At 40.6% G+C, this 23,318-nt stretch overlaps 1 protein-coding gene across 1 annotated transcript in view; it reads right to left on the bottom strand.

Annotated features, from left to right (window-relative positions):
• The window catches only part of esama (endothelial cell adhesion molecule a), a 55,940-nt gene that overhangs the window by 6,828 nt on the left and 25,794 nt on the right, over positions 1–23,318 (bottom strand). The window contains exon 3 of the mRNA XM_044141031.1: positions 2,254–2,405. Coding sequence (XP_043996966.1) covers positions 2,254–2,405 — 152 coding nt within the window. The remainder of the gene's footprint in view (positions 1–2,253; positions 2,406–23,318) is intronic.

Genomic DNA, 23,318 nt, shown 5'->3' with positions numbered 1-23,318 from the left:
GTGGTATGTCCTATGAACATCAGTATCTTAACGAGTTCAGGTCTGGAAGAACAGAGAAATAGACATTCTCTGTATCAGGGTTGCAAAAAACGTTTTTCTTATGGTCCCAGTTTCAAAGTTCTTACAGATTGTTCTTTATCATCGTCTGAGCAGAACCTTTTTCTTGTATGGGTTCTGAATTCAAGAAAACTGCTGCCACACTGATGAAGGCAGCAGTGGGAAGGCCCTATAAAGACTTCTGATCAATAAGTGCTTGTTTGTTGTTAAGTTCATTCAGAGAACATTGCTCTTTTCAGGCGGTTTACAGCGTACACCAAACAGTCACAGCCTCAAGACAACAGACAGCTGTAGAAGAGCTGCGATGTTTCCCTAACAAAGATGGAGTCCTGATGTTCATGTCTGAGTAACTTGGGCTTTTTCCACCCACAGGAACATTGGAGCAGATCAAACAAACCAGTCAGCAAAACGTCCTGACTGCCATCTTTCCTACCAGGAGGATAGCAGTCTTCCTACTGCCAGGAATAACAGTAGGATAACAGACTTATTGAAGTCTGTTATTGAACAGACTTCAATAACCCACAGGACCCCAACAAACTGATGCCAAGGTTTCGGTATCAGACGCCACACACTCCCTCAGAGGCACTGAGTTGTTTGCTCAACAGACTAAAGCCGTTCCTCTGGTTGTTCCCTGTATTCAGATTTACCAACTTATTCACATCTCTTTAACAAAAAATCTGTAAGCTGTAACAAGTTTGCTATACCCGACTTTGGGGGAACAGCTGCTCCACTTTCTCAGTGGTTCATGAGTCGTATGACCCTCTTTATGAAGGACGCCATGCAAACTTGCCTCACTTTCCAGAAAGTTCCACTTTCTGTTCACAAAAATTACTTTCCAAAAGTCTTGGGGTTCACAATGGTGTTTTTTGGGAAATGTGAAAAGATTCTTTGTGTTGTTCTATTGGTGTAGTGGTGACTATAAAACACTTCTATGGAGGTTTTTTTTTTTTTTTTTTTTGTCCAGTCTGTGAAGACCTGCATTAACCACAAAGGAGCAGAGGCAGAACCAGGAAATGCTCACAGGTGTGTCCAGGACAGTTGTTCACTCAGGGGTGGCCAACAACAGATCACCAGATGCCCCTTTGGAGCACAACACCCATATTTTCAAAATAATTCAATGACAGACATTCAGAGCTGGACCAAATCCATTTCCAAGTCACCAGATACGTATAAAAATCAGCTGAGATTTATGGAGGTTTATGGTTAGAATCATGCGCCTGCCTGACCCAGGCAAAAAGTGTTTTTGGCTCTGATGCAGTTCAAGTCTGGATCATCCATCCATCCATTTTCTAACACTCTTGTCCCTAGTGGGGTCGGGAGGTGCTGGTGCTTTTCTCCAGCGAACGTTTTGGGCGAGAGGCGGAGTTCACCCTGGACACGTCGCCAGGCTGTCGCAAAAGTCTGAATCAAATCAGCCAGAAATATTAAGTAAGAACTCCACAAATGTCACATGTGGGCTGAAAACAGTACTTCTACAGCACACGTGGCCCAGATCACCTCTGGCCCAGATCCATTCCAGATAGTGGTGCGCTGAGCTTTGTGTGCAAAGGTTTTTTGTTTTCCCACATGAGCCCCAGGTTTGTGTATCTGATGCACCTACTCTAACCAAAGCTCTCTCTGCCAACAAAATGACACAATTTTCATCAACCGATTTTGGCACTTCAGCTGAATTGTCGGGGCCTTCACACAAAGCAAGAATTAGCCAGCATGATGATAGTCTACTTCATATTTATTGGGTAACAGTTTCTTCTAAGGGACTAAAGTGCCTGTTGTATTTCTGTATTAAAAGTCCCATGTGCCTGGTTGTGCTGCTGACTTATGGCTGCTTTTTACTACGGCATTCTTGAAAGTGTCTCAGCTCAGGTGAAGCTTCAGAGCTGTCGCACTTCATTCTTATCATCTGTGTTTTTGGCTCCAAATAAGAGCAGATCAGGACTCTGGATGACTGTTCAAAAACACTGAAAACACTTTGAATAAATCTGCCCAGATCCCACTCCTCCATCTGCACAGCTCATTAATCCACGCTCAGCAGACCCCAAAAACCCAGACACTGTTCTAAACTGGACCGGGATGAAGCAGCCCTTTTTGGAGGGCAGGTTCTCCCAGGTTTAGAGCCACGGGAACAGAAACACATTCTTTCTGAAGTAAAGTTTTACAGCTGGGCAGAAATGAGACGTTATCAGACTGCTTCCTCACCTGCTGGGTGCTGTCCGTCACAAAGTTCCAGATGATGGTGCTGGTGGTCATGTCAGTGTCTGGTTTTCCGACGAACGAGGCTATTAGCTGCACCAGATTACCTTTGACCACTTCCATGCTGGTTTGAGGCATTTGGATGTTGGCCCATACGCCTAGGCAAAGGAAACAAAGATTTTCCTCATTAGGTCTTATGATATTTATGTCATAAACAGCTGATAAACGCAGTGGAAACACATGTTAATTTGACCATTTCTAGATCTAATGATACATCGGTTAAAGTTAAACAAAACATGAAGAAAAGGTTCCTGATGGGCTGAACTGTAGTGTACATTTATAGCCAGACAGGGGCAGCAGAGAGCCAAGACTCACCAAAACATTAAAGTCCATGTCTACACAGAAGCTCTCTCCATGTCCATAACCATTTAAAAACCACAGATTCAGAAAGAGAATAACTGATGGAGCTGCAGACAGAAACTGCTGCTGACTCTGGTGTCTGTTTACTGTAATTAAAAGTTTTCTCTTCATTTAGTATGAGAAATAATGGAGTTCAAACTGTGTTATTTGGTCTCTTTCACTTCACTGCCTCTTCCTGCAGCCATGACTGAGACAAGACACAAGAGAGCAAACAGGAGGAGTATTTAAATACACTGGAGTACTTTATTATTATTATTATTATTCTTTTTTTTTAGCATCACATTTTTCAGCGTTCCCACCTCCAGAGGTGAAAGTCTCTGCCCTCCTGAACCTGAGCTATTCTGGCATATTCAAGCCGCTGACATTTCTCCGAGTGTGGAAACGTGACAGCTGGACACTCATAAAAACTAACGATAGGGTCCCAGCATAATGGTAAAACGGCCAAAACCATCAGCTGTCATTAACAAAACTTCCTCTATGTGGAAGAAGTGATGAAATCAAATGTAACTATAACGTTCAGTTCAAAAGTGTTTCCCTGTGAGAGCCTGAGCTGAAGCTTTTTACTACGTCTCCACAGACTAGACACTACAAAGGACATGAGGGGTCCACTAATGTCGCGGCATATGATTTGTGGGTGTTGCAGATTCCAGTATTAGGACGGTTGCCTTCTGGAGGTCACAGACTTACATTATTATCAAGAGGGTTTGTTAAAAAATTAGACCCAGAAGATGTCAAACCTTTGTCTCTTCAACCAAATAAAACTGGGTCGACGTTTGAGTTTTAAATCATACAATAGATAAACCGATCTATTGAATGTTGGTCTCCGTCATCCTGGATATTTGGTGCAAGGAATAAAAGATCTGACAAAAAATCCAAATACACCAAACATGGTGCTTGATGGCGCTCTTAAAATAATCTTTCACCAGAACTGTGGTAGCGGCATGTGAACTTATTTACTTACTCTGTACCTAAGTTTAAATCATATAAAGTTTATTCATAGAGCATAATTAAAAACAATTTGCCATCCAGCAACGTGTGATGCAAGGAGAAATGTCTAAAACTATAATAATATAGAAGCAATGAAAGTAGATCAGTACAAATTAAAAAAGCTAGAATTAATAGATGCGCTGCTTAACCTCAGATCAACTGGAACATATATATTTTTTTAGTGTGCTACAAAACTACATATTTATCTGCATTCCTAAACAACCGTTATCAATATCACAAAGCAAGATGGAAATGTTGTTTTTTTTCTAGCTTGAATATCGAAGCAGTTATTTTGTTTTATCAAAGTTTTTATTCCAATGTTTGGAATAAAAACTTTTTTGGACACAGATGTTCCAAGTTAGAGCCTCTTGAACGTCCAATGTGACCAGATCTGTTCTCAGAGGAGTATAGGTATCAATTTCTTTGTTGCTGTAGCAACACGAGATAAGTGACACTGATGAAAGGGAAAGTGTGTAGGCATCTCTTCCTCTGGAGTATAGGATCAATTGCATATAATTAAGCCACAGAAGACAAAGTAAAACAGGAAGTTGACTCTTAGAAGAGGACAACGAGTGATGGAACAGGTGGGAGGAGAAATGGAGGAGGAAGGTAGCAAAAACATAAATAAGGAGAAATCTTTCTGTCCAAAACTATTCAGGGCCTGAGGAGATATGCAGAAGCAACAGGAGACTCCGTTCCTGCAGGGATGGACAGTAATATCTGAGATGATGCAATAATTCTTATTGTAATATGAAGGGACCCTGAAATAGAAGCCTGATGATTGGTTGAAGCAAGACCTTTATAGTCAAGGATAAATATTTGATGATCTGGGTCATGTTAAAAGGACACGTTTGCTCAAAGTTGGACTCTGAGCTTTGCTTTCTCTGAACCACACCCCAACGCAACAGTTGCGTTGCTCATGATGCATCAGCATTAACAACATACAGCAAACTTTAACAGGAACACCTTTCTTGTATAACATTCAGCCCCCTACATCCTGCAGAACTGCCTTAATACTTCCTGACATAGAGTCAAAAAGACTTTTGTCCATATTGACGTGCACCATCACGCTGCTGCCGCAAATCCACCATGCAAATCCCACGCTCCACCACATCCCAAATGTGTTCCAAGAGATTGAGATTTGGCAGCTGGAGTTCGAGACGGTTTGGGATGAGTGACATGGAGCATTACATCGCTGGAAGACTTTCAGAAGACGGACATGCTGTTGTCATGAGGGACAGAGTGGGTCAGCAATAATACTCAGGCAGCCTCCGGGGCTTCAGCAAACTGGTTCCACAGGGCACATTAAGGTGTGCCAAGAAAATACTGCTCACACCATAACTTCAGCACCACTAGCCTGAACCAAACAGGTTAGTTTGGTTCAGGTTAGTCTACTACCCATGAACAGACCCATGGGACCAGGCAATATTTTTATAATCTGTTATTGTCCAGTTTGTAGCCTTGGTTTTCTTCTCTTAGCTGATAAAAGTAGGTCTTTGTGTCTGCTTCAAAGTTTCACCTGTAATGTATTCAGAAATGGTTGGTTGTAGCAAAGGGCCACTCCGGACTGTCATCTGTCTTCTGACTCAGAATTTTAAATGTTGTTAATGGTCTAAAAGGCATAAAATGGTTGGTAAATAAAGTTGCTTATCAGACGTAAACCATGTTGACTCCTCTGGTCCCAGAACCAGAACTAAAGTCCAGTTAACACAAAGCTGGTTTTCTGTTAAACCGTAACAATTTTGTTGCGATCCACTTGCTTGTTCCCACCAGAAATCCCAGTTTCTGAAACAGGCACTTTTTGAAACCAGGTCTCACAGTTTAAGTTTTTGGGAACATCATCACCCACAGTGGTTTGAATTACTCCGCAGGTGTGAAAACACACATGTGTACAATTCATGGACTAAGGGTCAACGTTTTGACGACATACTAAAACCACAGCACCACACAGTGGCCCGGCATGACAACTACAACTCGTCTAAACAGTGACACAGTGACGTCTAAAGTGGAACTTTACCTGAATCAACATCTGTCTCCAGACAACAGTGTTGTGTGAACAAAGCTTAAATGAAGGAAGGCTCCTCAAATTCCTTTGAAGAACTAAAAACATCATTCATAATATAGCTTTATATTTTCTAACACTATACTATACACATTTTTATGTGTATAGTATTTGTTTCTCTTAGTTGGAACAACAAAAATGTGTAAGAATGCTGATTTACAAATAAACTTTCTAGAGCTACATTTTACACCCCCTGCTCACACTGAGAAATATAAACTGAAGCACTGAGGACTTCCCCAGAGTCAGCACACAGGCAGCAACATTTAATCGGGGGTTAAGAGCTCCACAGCCTCAGCGTCTCATCAGGGTGGATGACTCTGTGATTTAGACTGATCGTCTTGTCGTATGTTTCCTACAAAGATCTTGCCAAGTTCTGCTTTAAGAAGATTTCTTGTCAGAAATCCTCTCTGATGCCAGTGGAAGCGTGCAGCACCCCCCACCCCGTCAAGCCGCCCTCCAGAGGAAAAAACGGTGAATGAATAAACGGTGAGATGATAAACGGAGGGAGAAGTAGAGAAATCAACAAGGCCACCAAGATCACGTTCATAACATTCACACTCGGTTCTTAATTTGGCGAGTGGAGCTTAATCTTGTCCACTGTGGCAGGTCTGAGATCTGCTGGGCAGCCTGTGCAGTGATTGGCCTTAAATATTCCAGGATGATTGATGGCAGGACAGATGGGAGCACGCTCAGTGTGGACAGTAATGAGGTCAGGAGGAGTCTCGTCTGAGATAATGGGGAAAGTTTTTAAATTAGATCTAACAAAATGTGTCATGGACAGCTGGACAAGGTTTCTTTGGACAAACTGTGGCCCCGAGGAACATCTGGCAAGAGGCAATTTCAGATGTGGGAGAGATGTATGTGTGCCTCTTTAAAATGTGCATGTGTGCTGCTGTTTAGACACCTTTTTGATTCACACCATGTAGAACGTTAATCAAACAAAGTTTGATAAAGCAGACTAAACAGGTGTGAATGCTCCCTTAGTACTTTTCATAGCATGCAGGCTGAGATTGTAGGGAAATGCAATCTCTTATGTTTTTGCTAAGTATTGTACACGTGGCTAAAATCTTTAAAACTACTACAAAAAAAATCTAAAACAATCATTTTTGACTGTAAAATATTTTCTACTGTAAAATATGGACAATGGGTAGATGATCCGATTACTTAGATGTCACCATGTTGCATCGGTCAGGTCATCTTGGGTGACGACAAGGTCAAAGGTCAAAGGTCATGCTTGTTTTAATGCAGACAGTTCGGTATTTGTGACTTTCTTCATGCGGTTATCTCATAATAACAGGAAACACTCAATTTGGCAGATTTTCATTTGCTGTCGGTTACTGTTGTCTTTCATGCTGCAGTGAAGGGTGGAGTCGGTCTGCTGCTTCCTGTGGCTTATCAGCAGGTTGGAGTAAACTACCGCATCAAAGGAGCAACTAAAAAACAAAACAAAAAAAAAAGAAACATGGGATAGGAGACATGCTTTACTTGTCAAGAGGTACGATTCTTTTTAAGCTGGACTGTGAGATGGTCTACTTTCGACATATAGATATATTTAACAAAAATAACAATCCAACACCTTGGAGCACAAGCAAAAAGAGCAAGGAGATGAGAAGGTGGGGATACGATGGGAACAGAAAGAGGACAGATGATAGAATCTGGATGATGAGTGCAGAGGGACTGGGTGGGAAACCAGTGCTGTGCTCTTCTGCAGATAACCTACTGCAACGCCTCCTGGGACAATTTATGTCTGTTAAACCAGTGTCAGGGCGTAGATTGCTGGGAACAAAATAAAATAAGAAATCCGCACCAGTCCTGAGAATCACAAACGACTCGTTACTGTGTTTTTCCCGTTTACAGGTTGAAGGGCTAATGTTGAAGCTTTTTATGCTTTTCGAGCTATGAGACCTGCCTCGGCTTGTACAACAGCATCCAGTTCTGTGGAACATCAGGGGAATTTTTTTGCGTTGGACGGGAAGAAGGAAGCAGAACTGTCAGTACGGTGTAACAGCCATAATTGTGTAGTGTCTCTTTTAGTTTGTTTAGCATCAGTAATGATGTCACCACTATGCGCCACTGCTTCTCTGTAGAGAGCGTGGGAGAAGCGTGCTAGACGGACATGTTAGCTCCCTAACTTCTTTAGTAACGTTACGGGTTGTTTGGACTCTGCTCATTTCCACGTCTGATAATGTAGCAGCCGTTCAACCGGGCTTTGCAAGGTCAGTGAAGAGTGTGTTTATTAGAAGACAACACTGTGGAATTCCCAGCACCAGTGTGGTTGTGAGTTTTTTTGATCGTCCTGACGAGTCTGCCGCCTCCTCTCCTCCCTTGAACACAACCCAAGCGTTACAACGGTCATGCATGTCAGCTCTCAGGGTCTCTGGCTTGTTGCTATGCACTGGTATCACCGGGGACGACGTGCCGCTCAGACTCTGTTTTCGTTTTAAAATCTCTGTCTGTTTGTACAGAGATTGCATTCGGAATATTTTTTGGGTGGACTAGGATTATGTTTTTATTTTATTAGAGAACACAGAATATTAAAGTTTGAGAGGAGATGCTTTAGTGAGCAAAATGAAACAGTGAAGGACACAAAAGGTAACAAAAATGGAAAACCTCTGACAGTCACATAACACTCATTAGATTTCACACACCATTTGTGATTTGCCTCTTGTCTCCAACCGTGATCGCATGTCCCCCTGTGGAATATAATGGCTCAGGAAACCTCATGTTTAATCTCTGTGATATACTTTGATTTCACCTTTTGACATTTAAATGTAACTACATGGGCTGCACAGTGGCCCAGTTGGTAGAGCTGTTGCCTTGCAGCAAGAAGGTCCTGGGTTCGATTCCCGGCCGGGGATCTTTCTGCATGGAGTTTGCATGTTCTCCCTGTGCATGGTGGGTTCTCTCCGGGTTCTCTGGCTTCCTCCCACAGTCCAAAAACACGGTCTCTAATTGGTCTCTCTAAATTCTCCCTAGGTGTGAGTGTGTGTGTGAATGGTTGTGTGTCCTGTATGTCTCTGTGTTGCCCTGCGACAGACTGGTGACCTGTCCAGGGTGAACCCGCCTCTCGCCCAGAATGTAGCTGGAGATAGAAACCAGCAACCCTCCTGACCCCATTAGGGACAAGGGGTGAATAGATTGATGGCTGTAACTACATTCTAGAATTAATTAAATCTGAATTCACATCTACAAAAACACAAGGGTTCTGAGACAGAGATGAAGTCAAAATGGAAGAGTTGTGTGTGAAACTGATTCCTCTTTGGGGCTTTTACCGGATTTAAAAGGGGGAAATAGCAGCCAGGAGTTTATTGAACTGATCATCAGGCAGTCTGACCGTCAGACGTTTAGGTAGCTGCTCTGAAGTGTGTGTTTTGCGTGTGTCGCTGCCCGTCAATCTCTGAAGATTTACGAGTAGAGTTTTAAATTCGTTGAAGTTCATCATTTTGTAGTGAGACAGATTACTCACAAGAGGAAGAGATTTACATCTTGCTAGAAGGAGATATAACAGCAATTTCAGCCTAATGTCAGTCAAAAGAGAGAAACACTTCCCAGTCTCTACAGGCTCCACGAAGCAATTTAAATGTTTGATTCAGGAACAGCATCTGTTGGACGGATGAGATCTGAGTAGGGATGTCTGGTCGTTATGGCTGCAAAGAATGACGCTATTAATTCAAAGTGCAAATTGTGACACTTTAAATGCAAAATTAACACTTTAAATTCATTTAAAGAGTCAATATTAATGGAATGACACTTCATAGCAACAGTCATAAGCATTCATAAAGACTCCTTTCTGTTCATAGCAGTTGTTGTGTCATGTCAGCCTTATGTACATCACTTAAAAGAAAATAAAGTGTTACCAGAGAAACAATGTCTTTCAATGGTCTAATCAAAGTCTTGAGCTTAGCCTTACAGAAATGTTGTGACCCTAAGAGAGCTGTGCAAAAAAAAAAAAAGCATTAATAAATGGAAGCTGTGCTATTGAGAGTTGAACCTCAATAACAAAATGACAGCCTGATATAAAGTAAGCCAACATAAACTGTTGTCGTTATACTGTGAGAATGTGAGATTTAACAATTAGCATTTAATAATTAAAGGACAAAGTGACTTATAAATTATTAAAAGCTTGAATGGCTACCATTCATAATATCAACGGTACATAATATCTCCTTTCATTTCTGTCACATGCAGTTCTGAATTATTTAGTCCCACAACTTTACAGCTCTTACACGAGTAAAGGTTTTCATATATGAATATTTGATAGCTTACATTTAGAACAAATAGCTACAGAAAGCAGGCTGCCGTCACACATTACCATAAGATGAGATGAGAAATGAGTGACATGCATGGCCGTGTTTATGATCCCAGTTTGGGAAAATAAGGGTCTACAATGCACCTCATAAAGTTAGTAAAGTTTTGTTTTGCTCAGATCTGCAGCTATTAGTAAGGCCCAACATTAGCAGCACATTTACACACACAACAAACCAAAGAGCGTCATGAATAATAAATGAGAGAAAAGTGGGAGGAGAGGAAGAAAAGGCAGGCACAGCGGCTCAGGTTGGTAATCTGCTTTAAAGTTGCTCAACACTGTATGGAAATTAAAAGACACATACAGTCAGACCTGGCTCAAGAGAAAATGTTCCAAATTATAATTTCCAAGTATTACTAGATACTCACACTAGGAGCCTATAAGGAAAAATAAAACTATCTTCCCCATCATTCTGCAACTTGACATCCATCCTTCTCCTTTTGTTCCACCCAAACAAATCAACCGGTTTAGGAGTTATTGAGGGCGTTTTTCTGAATCCAACATTAAATACATCTGGTCCTTACAAAGGCAGAGGAAACGCATGTCCATGGTTTCCTATACACGTAGAGCAGTCAGGGCCAGGGACCGAGGCAGAGCTTGATTTCTGACAGGTGTGTGTGTGTGCCGTCCTGTGCAGGATGATTAAAGCAGAGGCACAGCAGTGGGGCTGCAGACGAGCGAACGTGTCATGCATGTCCTGGAGCTGCTAAACTACCAGCCGCTCATCAGATGGATACACCGAGCCAGATAGGCAGAGAGGAAGAGGGAAGCAGCTGCTTAATTGGCAAAGCAGCGATAGTATGAAGCTAGGAGGGTCACAGGTTTGCGTGTGTGTGTGTATGTGTGTCTTCACATATTTGAATATGCCTTCAAACCTACCTACGATACGCATCTTTAATACCGGACTCTTACCATCTCCCTTGACAGCAAATGTGTTTTTGGATGCATCCTGAATACTTAATCCCGTTCTGTACTCTGACTGCTTGTTGTACAGTGAACTGTAGCTACGCAGACTTCAGTTGTGTGACACTACAGCGCGTTTCCATTAAAAAATGTGCGTACATTTTTGTCCGTAGTCCTCTGATGTCAAAAATACACAATTTTGCTATTGCTGTGTGTGATTAAGTTTAAATAAGGAATTTGCTTAAAATCCAGTGGATCAAGTTTGTTAACATCAAAACTCATGGCAGCAACAGTTGCATGAAATTCATCCATGGCGCTCATCATCTATCAGCCATCAGGCGTCAGACTCCTGAGCAACAAGACCCTCATACTGGGTAAACTGGTTTGAAGTTTATTTCTTAAAAACTGGTTTTCACTTTCAAAAGGGAATTTAGTCTATCACAAATTTAATTTAGACCGCAACAGATAGCTTTGAATTTGTTTTATTTATATATATTGTGTGCTGTGCATAAACTGCAACATGAGGTCATAAATCAAAAATAAAAGTGAAGCATCTAAGGTGTGGGCATGAATATAATTGAGTTTGAGTTGAGCCATTTAACCATTATTTCTAAGTTTGTCGGCGTAGCACCGATTCTTACGATGGAAGAAAACCAATTTATATTCAGTCATAATAAAATGTATCTTCAAATCAACCTGGTTCACATCAATACAACTGATTCATGTAGACAATGAATCAATGTCACGAGTAATTGAGTTCCTCCTCAGCAAGCATGTGGACACAGCCGAAATAAATAACTAATGTTTAACAGGAAGGAACTTCCTGCAGAGCCAGAACCAGGCTCACTATGAACCAATTCAGCATGATCCAATATGACAACGGTGTTCAGGTTCAGATCCCATTCCCAACAGGGAGCTCCTACTAAATTTGAGTTTTAACACAGACCACAGATGTAACATTTTTAGATTCTTTTAAAGTAAAAATGAAAACAGCAGGAAGTTTGATTTGACAGCCGAGATAAACTAAAAGATGTTGTTTAAAAATTACACCATGTGTTTAAGTAATATGTTTAAAAACATATTTAGATGTATTAAAATGTAAAAAACATTGTAAATTTTTTGTAAAATGTTAAGTTTGAGATAAAAAGGGATGGGCAGGTTCACTTTGAAAACATGCAGAGAAGAATCTTCAAAGTGTTTGTTACAGACTGATGCTACAGGGTGAATATTTTCTTTGTGTTGGCGCTCAGTTTGATACATCCCAGCAAATAATGACCAATTAATATTGAATGCTTTGAATGTCAGCCACGCCAAATCTGTACCAAAACACTGTAATTGGTGACAGAATGAGGGGCCTCAGGTCAAACAAAGCAGGATGCTGGCCCTCGAGTCCTGGCTTTACACACCCCTGCTATAGGACAAAATGTCATTCCTTCTTCTAATTCTTAGAGCAGCAAAAGCTTCATTCTTAGTTGCAGAAAGGACAAGTTTTTGAAGACACGATCATAATCATCATCCTTTTTCCTCACGGTCTCATACAGCCACTGTGATTCAGTCGGTTCTGATAGCGGCAGAACCTTCAGCGCGAACAGAGGCAGATTACGTTAATTGGTGCTGCCGCCTATCTAACAGTGACCTGATGGGAACAGTAGCGAAGCAGAAACGAGTGAAAATCTGCCACTTGGATGAGCTTGAAGTTCCTATTAAGTGCACAGAGCAGCTCAAACTCTGGCCTTATCGATGCCATGCGATCGCTCTTCCAGGATAATTACAGCAACGTCACCATTAGCTCTTCTGCTCCCACTGCCTCAAAGTAGAAATAGTACATGCAATCCCATAAAGCCTCCAGACGCTGTTAGTTAGTTAGTATATTGTAATGTGTGACGGAAGATGCTGAATATTTGGCTTTTCAATGTTGCATCTACCTTCTGAATCAAAGAGAAATATTTTCATGAAAGCCACAAAAATGTTCATCCATCTTTCATTCTTGAAAAACTTACTCACCTTCTTTTGTACCAATAATTCTCAAAGAGATTGATTTAAAATCATACAAGGAATTTAGGGGGATGCAGAGTGGTTTTTGAAAACATTGTTCTCTTTGGTATCAGTAGTACTTACAGTTATATGCATGATTTTTATCACTCAAGCAACATGTTAGCTGGTATCGGCACATCTCTGCTGTTGTTGCACAATTTTTATTGTTACGTGCTGTAAATGTTGTTGTTTTTTAAAACATCAGCATCTAATTTTAATAAAACTTATCTTTCTTCATATTTGTTGAAGTTGTCACTATGTCATGACAGCAACAAATAATCTGTGAGAAAAAAAGAGCACCTCTGCCTTCTCCCGGTGCTATTTAGAAGCAACCAATCAGAACCAGGAGGCGGGTCTTTGCGCTGTCAATCACTACTCCATGTGGCATTGCTCTTCTGATATTTTAAGTTTTTAACTGGTAGGTTTTTTTCCCCGTACAGTCCAGCACTACCGGTCGTTTGAGGATATTCGTGATCTTGATTTGGCCCAAGATGAAAACGAGTTTGACGCCTCTGGCTTGGACTGATGAACCAACTAGATTCTCTTCTTACATCTCGCAGGAGAAACATTGTTGTGTGTTTTCTTCCCTTGAGACCTTGTTGCTGCTTTGAAGCAAACGTAGGGAACAAGCTGACAGCTACAAAGTCTACTGGTTGATACACATTCTGCTGCTTGCGTGGGATATCACGTCGCTACTGATTGTGATAATTCATGCATTTCTAGTTTTGAGAAAAAGAAAGAAGCATCCCCGAACATTTTCAAAAATGCATACAGCATTGGTTTAGTTCTACGAAATCATCCAAGTAGACAATCACAGATGTGTGTTACTATGGATATCATCTTCTTGTCCATTGGTTTTCACACAGCCCACATGAAAACACACAAATATATACAACCTCCCCCCCACTCATTTCCTCTGCATTGTGTGGATGATGACAGGCAGGAAAAAGCTGGGCGTCCTGATAGCGCTTTATTCCAAGATTAGCCTGTTTGTGCTGGGAGACAGCGCTACAGTAAAGCCCAGCAGTCCGGCTCAGACAGGAAGTGACATCTGACACACACTCAGCCGGCTGACTGCTCCCACATTTAACTGCTGCCTTTAGTAAGGGGTCATAGCGCTTTGAGCTACGACTTCACAAAGAATAGAAATCCCTAAGAGCTTCATTGTAGCTACAATTAGTTCATTCTTTTCTGACACACACACAAAAAAAAAAGTGCATGGAACTGAACTGAAACTAATTCAACATTGATTATACAACATTATTATGCAAGGTCATTGCAGTGGTTAGCTAATCCTGTTCTGCTGCTGATTAGAGTGGAGTTGAATAAAAGTTTGACTACATTCTATTGTTACCGGTAGAAAAGTTCACATTCTCAGAAAGACGGTCAAATTCTCTAGGGATCGCTTTGTTTGAGTGCTGGCAGAATCTGAGCTAATGTGTCACACACAGTTAGCAGACAAAGACTGACTAATAGATATATATATAGTTACCAAAATAACACAAGGAAACTCCCAATCGTAGATTATATAGACGGAAACAAGCAGCCAGCAGTTCTCTGCCTCAGCTGCAGACTTGCTCGTTCAAAGTAACAAGTCCTGCCTGGACTATCCTTCGTTAATTTAAGAAGGGTAGTCCTCAACATGGAGAGGTAAACTGCAAACGTTTTATGTACGTCTTTAAAAGAAATACTCTTCTTCTTGCTACTCTTCCATAACAGATTTGAGGAGTCCACCACTAAGGCTACATTCACACAGCAGATCTTCATGCTCAAGTCCAATATTTTGCAAAAATCTGATTTTTGTTTTTTGTTTTTTTTTGTGGTCCTTCGTACTACTACTTAAATGTGATCGGAATCGCACTTTTTTATGAATGGTTTCCGACCTTGAAGTGACCACCACATGCACAGGAGACCAACGTAGGAGTCATACAGCAGCACACAAGTAAAAACGGATCAATTTTAAAGTTATTCGTCAATGGCAGCCGACAGCGTCGCCACCGGATCAAAAGGTGATAAAGAGAAGTCTGTTTGGGTGTGGAGTTGGAACCAGGAGCAGAGGGATTCTGTCATAATTTCATAATTGCAATTTTCAGCCATTTTTTTTTTGTGGCTGCATTCAACAAGTCTTGCTTCTTATGTTGCAAAATATGGACGTACACCTCACATCAACAACGTAAAATTCGGACAAAATACAACAGTCTGCAAAAGCCGTGAAAACAATCGGATGCATATTTGTTTTGGTTCCACGTACGGAAGTGGCAGAACTTGGAGTTATTTTTTTGTGTGTGAAAAGATTGGAATAGGGCCGTTCAGACTGCTGAAAAGTTGGATATCGGTTGCATATTTACACAATAGGAAGAGGGCACAGAATTGAAGTGAAAACTGATATTTTGTGATTAGCTATATTAACAGTAGAAAAATAAAAAATAGAGGAACAACTAGTACTTGTGATAAAGACCCGAAATCTGTCTGTGTTAGCCGACAAGATGGATCTGAAGCATTCAGAGACGACAGATGAGAGCCGCTCTGGACACTACTGGGTCAGAGTGAAATAAGCCCAGGGTTACTGCACACTTATTACAGAAAACAACCCGGCATGAATGAATGTGAGTGCGTGAAACAGACAGAGAAAACGAGCACGATGTCATTTGGACCCACAAATCCAATCAATCCAGGAAACGCTCATCGTCCCCGGCAGAATTCTGGCTGTTTAACCAAACGCCAAATGAAAAACATCCCACTAGCCTATGAGCACAAAAGATGCTTTGTCACTGGTATCTGACGGTATGCCTGTCTCAAAGGCTGCTGTTGAAGGACGTGGCTGTCCACCGGCAGGGCTGAACCTCACACTCTACCGTGTCAGATGCTAACGGTTGTGACAGCGCAAATGGATGAATAGGTATGGCTCTTCTGTCTGAAAACAACATGGCAGCACAGCACACAGGACTCTGGTGAAAACTAAACCTAAGACTTACTGTGAGGCACAGGAGTGGAGGGCTCATGATTTGTAACGGTCAAAAGCCAGAAGTACAGCGCCAAAACGATACAGGATGTGAGGAATTTGATGGAACAAACAGCAGTGATAAACGTCATCATAGTGGGGCATCTGCTTTTACTATTTAGAAAGACTGCATAACTTTCTTATCTTATATGTCTGTGTTGGAGGAATAATGTATCAATTAATTCTTATACAACTTCCTAAATACTTTGGATATATGTCATTCTAAGCTTTCTAACATACCTATAACCTCATGTGGATTATAGGTTAATTATATAGAGTTAGTTTTGCCTTCCCCATGTTGTGAGAGCTGCTATTTTAACAGCTTTCTTTAATTATCTAAATAATCTGTCTGATCACTGCTTATTGGTGTTTTAGTCAGCACTTCCAACCTTTCTGATGCCTGTTGTTGAACTTAGATTCAGGTTTTTGGGAAATCGCCACATCTGAAATTAAGCATGCCCTGGTTTTTATTCATGTAGTAATTTTGGGATATCTCCTGCCAGTATTATAATTGTCTTACTCTTTTTTTTTTTTTTTACCAAACTTAACTTCCAATCTACCTGAGACGTTGTGAAGCACATTGGTCAGCTGAGGTTGTTGTAAATGTGCTTTATAAACTTGCTCTGCAAATTAACTTTGACTTTTATATTTGTGCAAATAGTTTAGCTGGAAATTTGTTCCATTTGGCATACTGGACATAGTTAACAGTTCTACCATCAAAATCACTTCTAGTAATTGTGAAACTTGCTAGTTTATATATATATATATATATATATATATATATATATATATATATATATATATATATATATATATATATATATATATATATATAAATATAAAAAAAGAAAAAGTCAGCAAAGCTTCTTTCCCAAGCTAAGGTCAAATGATTTAGCTACATTCATCATTTCGATTTTAACCCCGAGATACTTGTTAGGATTGAAACAAGCCTTTGGGTAACAGTGGGTAGAGGAGCAGCATCTCTGAACCGACATGCGGAAGAGGGATTTTATTTGGGAGATGAAAGCAGCGTCTCTGGCTCTGCAGCAGCAGACCCGGTCCATAATGATGCCGTTTGGTGCAACGCTCACCACGTCCACAGACCGCCTCCTCTCTCAGAACCAGCCGCAAGCAGATGTTAATGTTTGCATACTTAGCTGAACAGTATCCGTATATATACATTCACACACCTGTTTTATTAAACACCCAGCAGCCAGGAACAGGAACACTTTCATTCCTATGACCTTGATTGCGCTGAGTTTCTGACAGTTGCCTCTTATTGGGATTTATGGCCTCCGTCTTATGTTGAGAGCTTTATTATGTCTGACACTTCTTTCGAGAACCAACTCTCTGGTGTTGAACATGGTATTGTGTGTAATTAAAAGCCCGGTCTTGTACACCCTTGGAAAGGTGAAGGAGGACAGCGTGATGCTTCTCAGAATCAAAGATAAGGGCTGGGTGTTGAGTTAGGTGGAGGAGGCATTCATCTTGGTTTGACACAAAGGCTGATAATGCGGAGAGTTGTACGGAGACGTCGTACAGGGACTGGAATGAGGCTGTATGCTGTGCCAGGATGCTAACCGGAGATGTCAGACAACTCAACATGGTAATCTGATCTGAAACGCCAACAAGGAGATAAACAAGTGTGAACTTCTTGCCATTTCTGTGTTTTCTCCCCCTCCCTGCAACAGTTGAAACAATAAATGAGGGTATGTTCTGCAATACATCATAATCGCCGAACTATAAAAAAGACGCCAGAGAGCTGATGATGACAAGCTGTAAACTGAGATCTGCCCACACGCAGAGGACTGAGAAAGGCCCACATGAGGATTACATGACATTCTCTGAAAGTGAAGTGGCTTTCCCTGAACACAACTATCACTGCCACACTAAGCTCAGAAAGCTAAGTCCAGCCCCATACGGGCTGGGAAACGTCATCTTTTTTTAATACCACAAACAAAGTGGATAATTTAAAACACAATCCAACTGACAAAACCTGTGCTTAGTTGCAAGTTAAATTATGTTGTTATCTAATTTGTGAACACTCCCCAAAAAAGGAAAAGACATTAATCTGACAGTTGTGACCCGAATTAACTTTTTATTGCCTATCGCCGTCTCCTGTCTGATAGAGAGTGTACACCTAGTTGTGAGTAAGTATGATGAGAAACAATGACTGTGAAACTACTAACACTGAAGTTGGTATCTGATTGGAGAAATCTCACACTAATTATTATTATAAAATCTTTACTCAAGTCCTGAAAACACAAAATGGGCATTTTCCATCCCTTTTTGGCATCCGGCAAGGCATAGAGTCTGACCTGTTAGCTGCTGAAGTCCGGTCTGGTCTGACCCAGCTGGTTGTGTTTCTCTAAACTACTAATCCCACATATTCCTCCTCTCTTAAACTGACACTTGGAAAAGTACCCATACTCTTCTATAGGTAACTCGGCCCCCACTTCTGAAAGATACATTTCCTAACTTGACAAGCATAAACAGTTGCCTTTAGACAAGACCAGAGCCCTTAAGTATACACACAATGCAGAATTGGGTTAATGGTCATTTTCATGCTTGTTTTAGAAAGGACCAATTTGTGTAAAAGTTGATCTATCTAACCATGATGGCACACAAAGATGCCCCAGGCGTCCTTTGATAATGTTCTGCCTGTCCATTTTACAGATTACTGCACGTCCTAATTAGCACGTTTAAAATCTCTGAGAAAACATCAGGGGTTGGGGCCATTAAAGTAAACAGAAGAGCAGGAAGTGACAGGAAAAGTTCAGTGTCCCCAGAGGAAGTGCGTTTCTACTGTTTGCTCTTTGATACACCCTCAGTTTATAGTTCTCTAAACTAGCAGAACAACTAAATACAGAGTTATTACATGAGTGGTTTGGATATTTTCAAAGCACAGATTTAAAACAGAGAAAGAAGCCATAGACAGGTCAGACAGTCCCTTGCGGATTCATGACAAGCTGTTCAGATGCACATCACAATGACACATCTAAATACCGGATCTGAAACAAGAAGGAATGCTTACAGGAAAAGACCAGTTTGGTCTAGAGTGTCAACTCTCTTTTGGCAGAAGCCCAGACATAATTAACAAAGAGAAAAATGGAGAAAAGGCTGAGGATGGAGAAAGCTACTCTAAGGAGCCAATATTGGATGGAGGTTGACGGGTTTATAAAGTAGTCCGTTAAGGTTAAGTTCATTTCTGAGAAACTGAACGTCTCATGCTCTGCTCAAATTTTATTGTGATTGTGACTTTGTGTGCGACAGTTTGGAGGTAGGAAGGAGCCCTTTCTCAAAATTTTATGCAATTCTCCTTTCACTATACAGTCATATGTATTAAATTAGAATATATGTTTACACGAGGCTTAGTCGTGCCATTTGAAGATAAGATTTAAACAATATTAAACATGCATTTCATCAAGCCCACATGTATGTATTACGATAATCTTTCACTGGTCCAAAAAAAAAAAAGAAACCAATATGGAACTTGGTCTTTGGTGTATACAAGTAAAAACAAATATTCTAATATGACTAGAGTGTCATATTTAGCATATTCTAATCTAAAGATTAGCAGAAAATCAGCATAATTAACAGAAATAAAAGCTTGAAAGCATCAGTCTGTGTGTAATTAATCTATAATGTGTCTTACTAAGTGATTTGAGTAACAGAAAGGTAAAGACTTCTCAATAATATGCTAATTTATTAAACATGATTGTATTCTGAGCTTGTGTAAGACATGACATGTAGCTACATAAATCACTGAAATCCTCACACACAACCACACAACTGCTGTCTAAAGTTGTCTTGACATGAGTGAGCTGGGAATTTCAATAAATGTCGCACTTTCATTTAGCTTGGTTCACCTCAACACTGCATCTCTGAAAGTGAACAGAACCTCTAGGACAACAAAAGCTGCTTATTTACCTGAAATACCTCACTTCCTTTCTACTGCGCCAGATGGTGCATTTGCTTTCCACTATAAGGAAACCGCAGCAGGGCTCCCTTGCAAGCAGACAGGTTTTCAGGGGGAGTGGCGTTTGCTTGTTTAGTTCACACCAGAATTCACGTGCCAGTCTGAGTGAGACGCTGCACAAATCCAGCGGATGCTTCCCAAGCCACCAAGCTGCCGCCACAACATCTCCCAGATCCCTCTGAAATCTACCCGTTCATAAAAACAGTTCAAGTAAGGGGCACAGAAAATTAGTTTACTATAAAACAATTTGAATGTTGTTCTTCTGACTGTGTTTTGCGTGGCTTGATGCTTAAACGTCTTGAGGGCTCTCTCAATTTTCCTGAATCACTTTCTTTCCTTTCCTGTCTACTAACTTTTGCTTAGTTAGTTCATACTTCTACTATAAGTAAAGTATTAGTTTAACATTTAACCTAAAATACTTATACTTTGCTTAAGGTGTTCTAACTGCAGCATTTTCATAAATTTCTATATTTTGGGCAGCAAAGTTGTTGTCCAACAGTCAGACACACAAATATATATGGGGGGGAATATTAATATAAATGTTTTCATGCTCAAAAAGTCAAAGAAACACAAACTAGCAGTTTTCTTCTATCCAAGCAGTTGCTTTTATCACTGTGGCCAGTTGATTTAGTCACAAACAATTATTGTTATTAGGTATAAAATAACTGTCTGGTCTGAATGGTGTTTTAAGTCAAAGACTGAAAATGACGTTTGTCCTAAGTTCAGGAATGTAGCATAGAAATATTGCAGGAATATTATAGAGTAATAATAGCAGTTGTGACATATAATTATGTGGTGTCATAGAACTGGTCTGGTCTTTACAGGGCTGGCTTTGGTTTGGCTACAGTTAGCATTTTTGAATACATTGCAGAAAGAAATCCCAGGAGAGAAGAGCCTATATTTATCTTGTAATTATTGTTGTTGCAGGAAAGATTGCAATTATCTCTCGACGGGTGCCACAATACGGCTCATGTAAAGTCTGACAGCTCCAAGCCAGTTCCGCAACAACAGTGACACTAACGGCACGGTAAAATCTCGTCTTTTAACTTTGGGACAGGGTGGCAGGCGCAGCAGATGACATCATATTCCTCTCTGTAACCTGCTTCAGCTGGGTATTCGCTGCCCAGCGAATCTTCAGTTTGCCCGCGTTTTACGTGTGTGAATGGGCCGAAGTAGCTTCTCTCACTTCTCCCGTCCTCTGTGATAGACAGCGAGGCAGCAAAGATTCTGCAAAAACCTCAACGCTCCTGATCATCGCAGTGTTCAAAGGCGTAGTTAAAGATAAGGCTCCCTACAGAGACGTGCACATCTGGTGCCGGGGTGGAGGTCTGGAAGAAACAGACGGACTGGGAGTTTCTGCACATACAGCCACGCACATCTGCACACTGACATCCACCTGCTAAAACATGCGAGACGGGGAACTGTTACATTGATAGGTAGCAGTAAATGATGGCAAAAATGGCGTCGGTGTAAATCAAACAGTGTGAAAGATATTTGGAGCATACTTCCTGCAAAAGTCTGTCATCCAAAAAAAAGGAGAAAAAAGTGGCAGGAAAATGTGAATTAAATAAGCAGAACAAGAATGTTTTCGTGATTAGTATAAAATCTTTACTGCGAGTGAGAAGATTTTGTCACTTTTTCTTCACTCGCAAAGTAAATTAAGATTTTCTTCACAATTTTCTGACATGTCACTCATAAAACGTTTTGCAAACAGAAAATAAAATCAGATCTTTTAGGTGTAGATTCTCAGCCACCGAACACATGAGAAGTGAAGGGGTTTAAGAAGAAAGCATGCACTGTCCTGCGTGTTTTTAGGGGTTTTCCTGCTTATAATGACCGGGTGATAAACAGGCTTCTGCAGCAGTGGATGCCATGCTGAGGAGCAAATGCAATCTTTTGGATCAGGTGTGCTGGAGCTGAGACACACCCAAAACATGCAGGCCTGTGGGCCCTGAGGACCAGGGTGGAGGAAATCGGATTGTGAACACAGAATCTCAAGCCCTGCAGGGCCGCCGTCCTGCAACTTTAGATGCGTCTTTGTGTCTGTGCCAGTGAGGTCAGTAGTAGGACTCTGCAGAACCTGAGAAGACGAGGAAGTAATTCAGTCAGGCGAGCCAGGTGTGTTGTACTTTGGACATCCTACTTTGCAGGATACAACTTGGGGATGTGCTCATCAGTACTGGAGGTTGACACCTCTGACCTAGAACAATCTCAGTGATGGAGATATATATCTCTCCATATATATATATATATATATATATATATATATATATATATATATATATATATGGAGATATATATCTCTCCATATATATATATATATATATATATATATATATATATATATATATATATATATATATATATATATATATATATATATATCTCTCCATATATATATATATATATATCCACAAGTGATTCACTATGATCATATCATATCACTATGATTGTATTGAATCACTTATAAACAAAAAAAAAAAGTTTACTCATACGCACAAAGTTGAGTTATGATCAATTTGGTAGTCAGACTATTGAGAACTGCACCACCCCCTCACCCCCATTGACTCGTTCCGTTTGATAACTTCAGTCGTCTAAATTGGAAACTGCTGTCCCTTCTTTCTTATGCATGGAATCTCTTAAGGAAATAACAATTATAGAAACGTTTGTGCCGCTGCTGTATTCTGTGCTGAAATGCATATTTCTCTTGTGTAATAATGGGACACTTCTAACAATGTTATTTTTTCCCCCCAATATGGCCGCGTTTAGCTATTCTGTATGACAGAGGAAGCTCGTGACACTGAAACAGCCACAGAGCGACATGGGGAATGCACTTCACCAGTGACGTTCAAACATCCTGATGGTTACTTTGAGAGCTCACTGGCAGAAGTTTGAACTTGTCTGTTGTCAGATTAATGCCTAATAATTATGCTATCCTAATATTCCTATCACACTGCTGGATATCTGACTTGTGTTTCAATGACCTAGGGAGATGTGAAGCTTAAGTAAAAAATGCTCCAACATCGCCTTCCTACACATCTTATATGACAGCATGTACAATTAGATCTCCAGCTAAACCAGGCAACCCAAGACTTATTACAGATGCTGAAAGGTTGTGTGGCACGAACCCTGAGACAACACATGAGCTCTTTGAGATTTCAACTGGAGAAAGGGCTTTCTAAATAAAATGGGTTATTATTATTAAAGTTACGATTATTTTAATTATTATTTTGTGTAACCTATGGGCCACTGCTCCAGAATAAAAGCAACCATCACTCAACAGTAACAGCAACCACCTGGCATAATGTTGTTCACATTACACAGACGCTCAGGATGCTCTGAAAAAGTTTCACTCACCTCTGTATGCTGAATGCTTGAA

This window comes from Gambusia affinis, linkage group LG15, assembly GCF_019740435.1.
Source record: "Gambusia affinis linkage group LG15, SWU_Gaff_1.0, whole genome shotgun sequence".
Taxonomy (NCBI): Eukaryota; Metazoa; Chordata; class Actinopteri; order Cyprinodontiformes; family Poeciliidae; genus Gambusia; species Gambusia affinis.
Note: the sequence above shows the minus strand (reverse complement) of the source record. Positions and strands in the feature narration are given on the sequence as shown.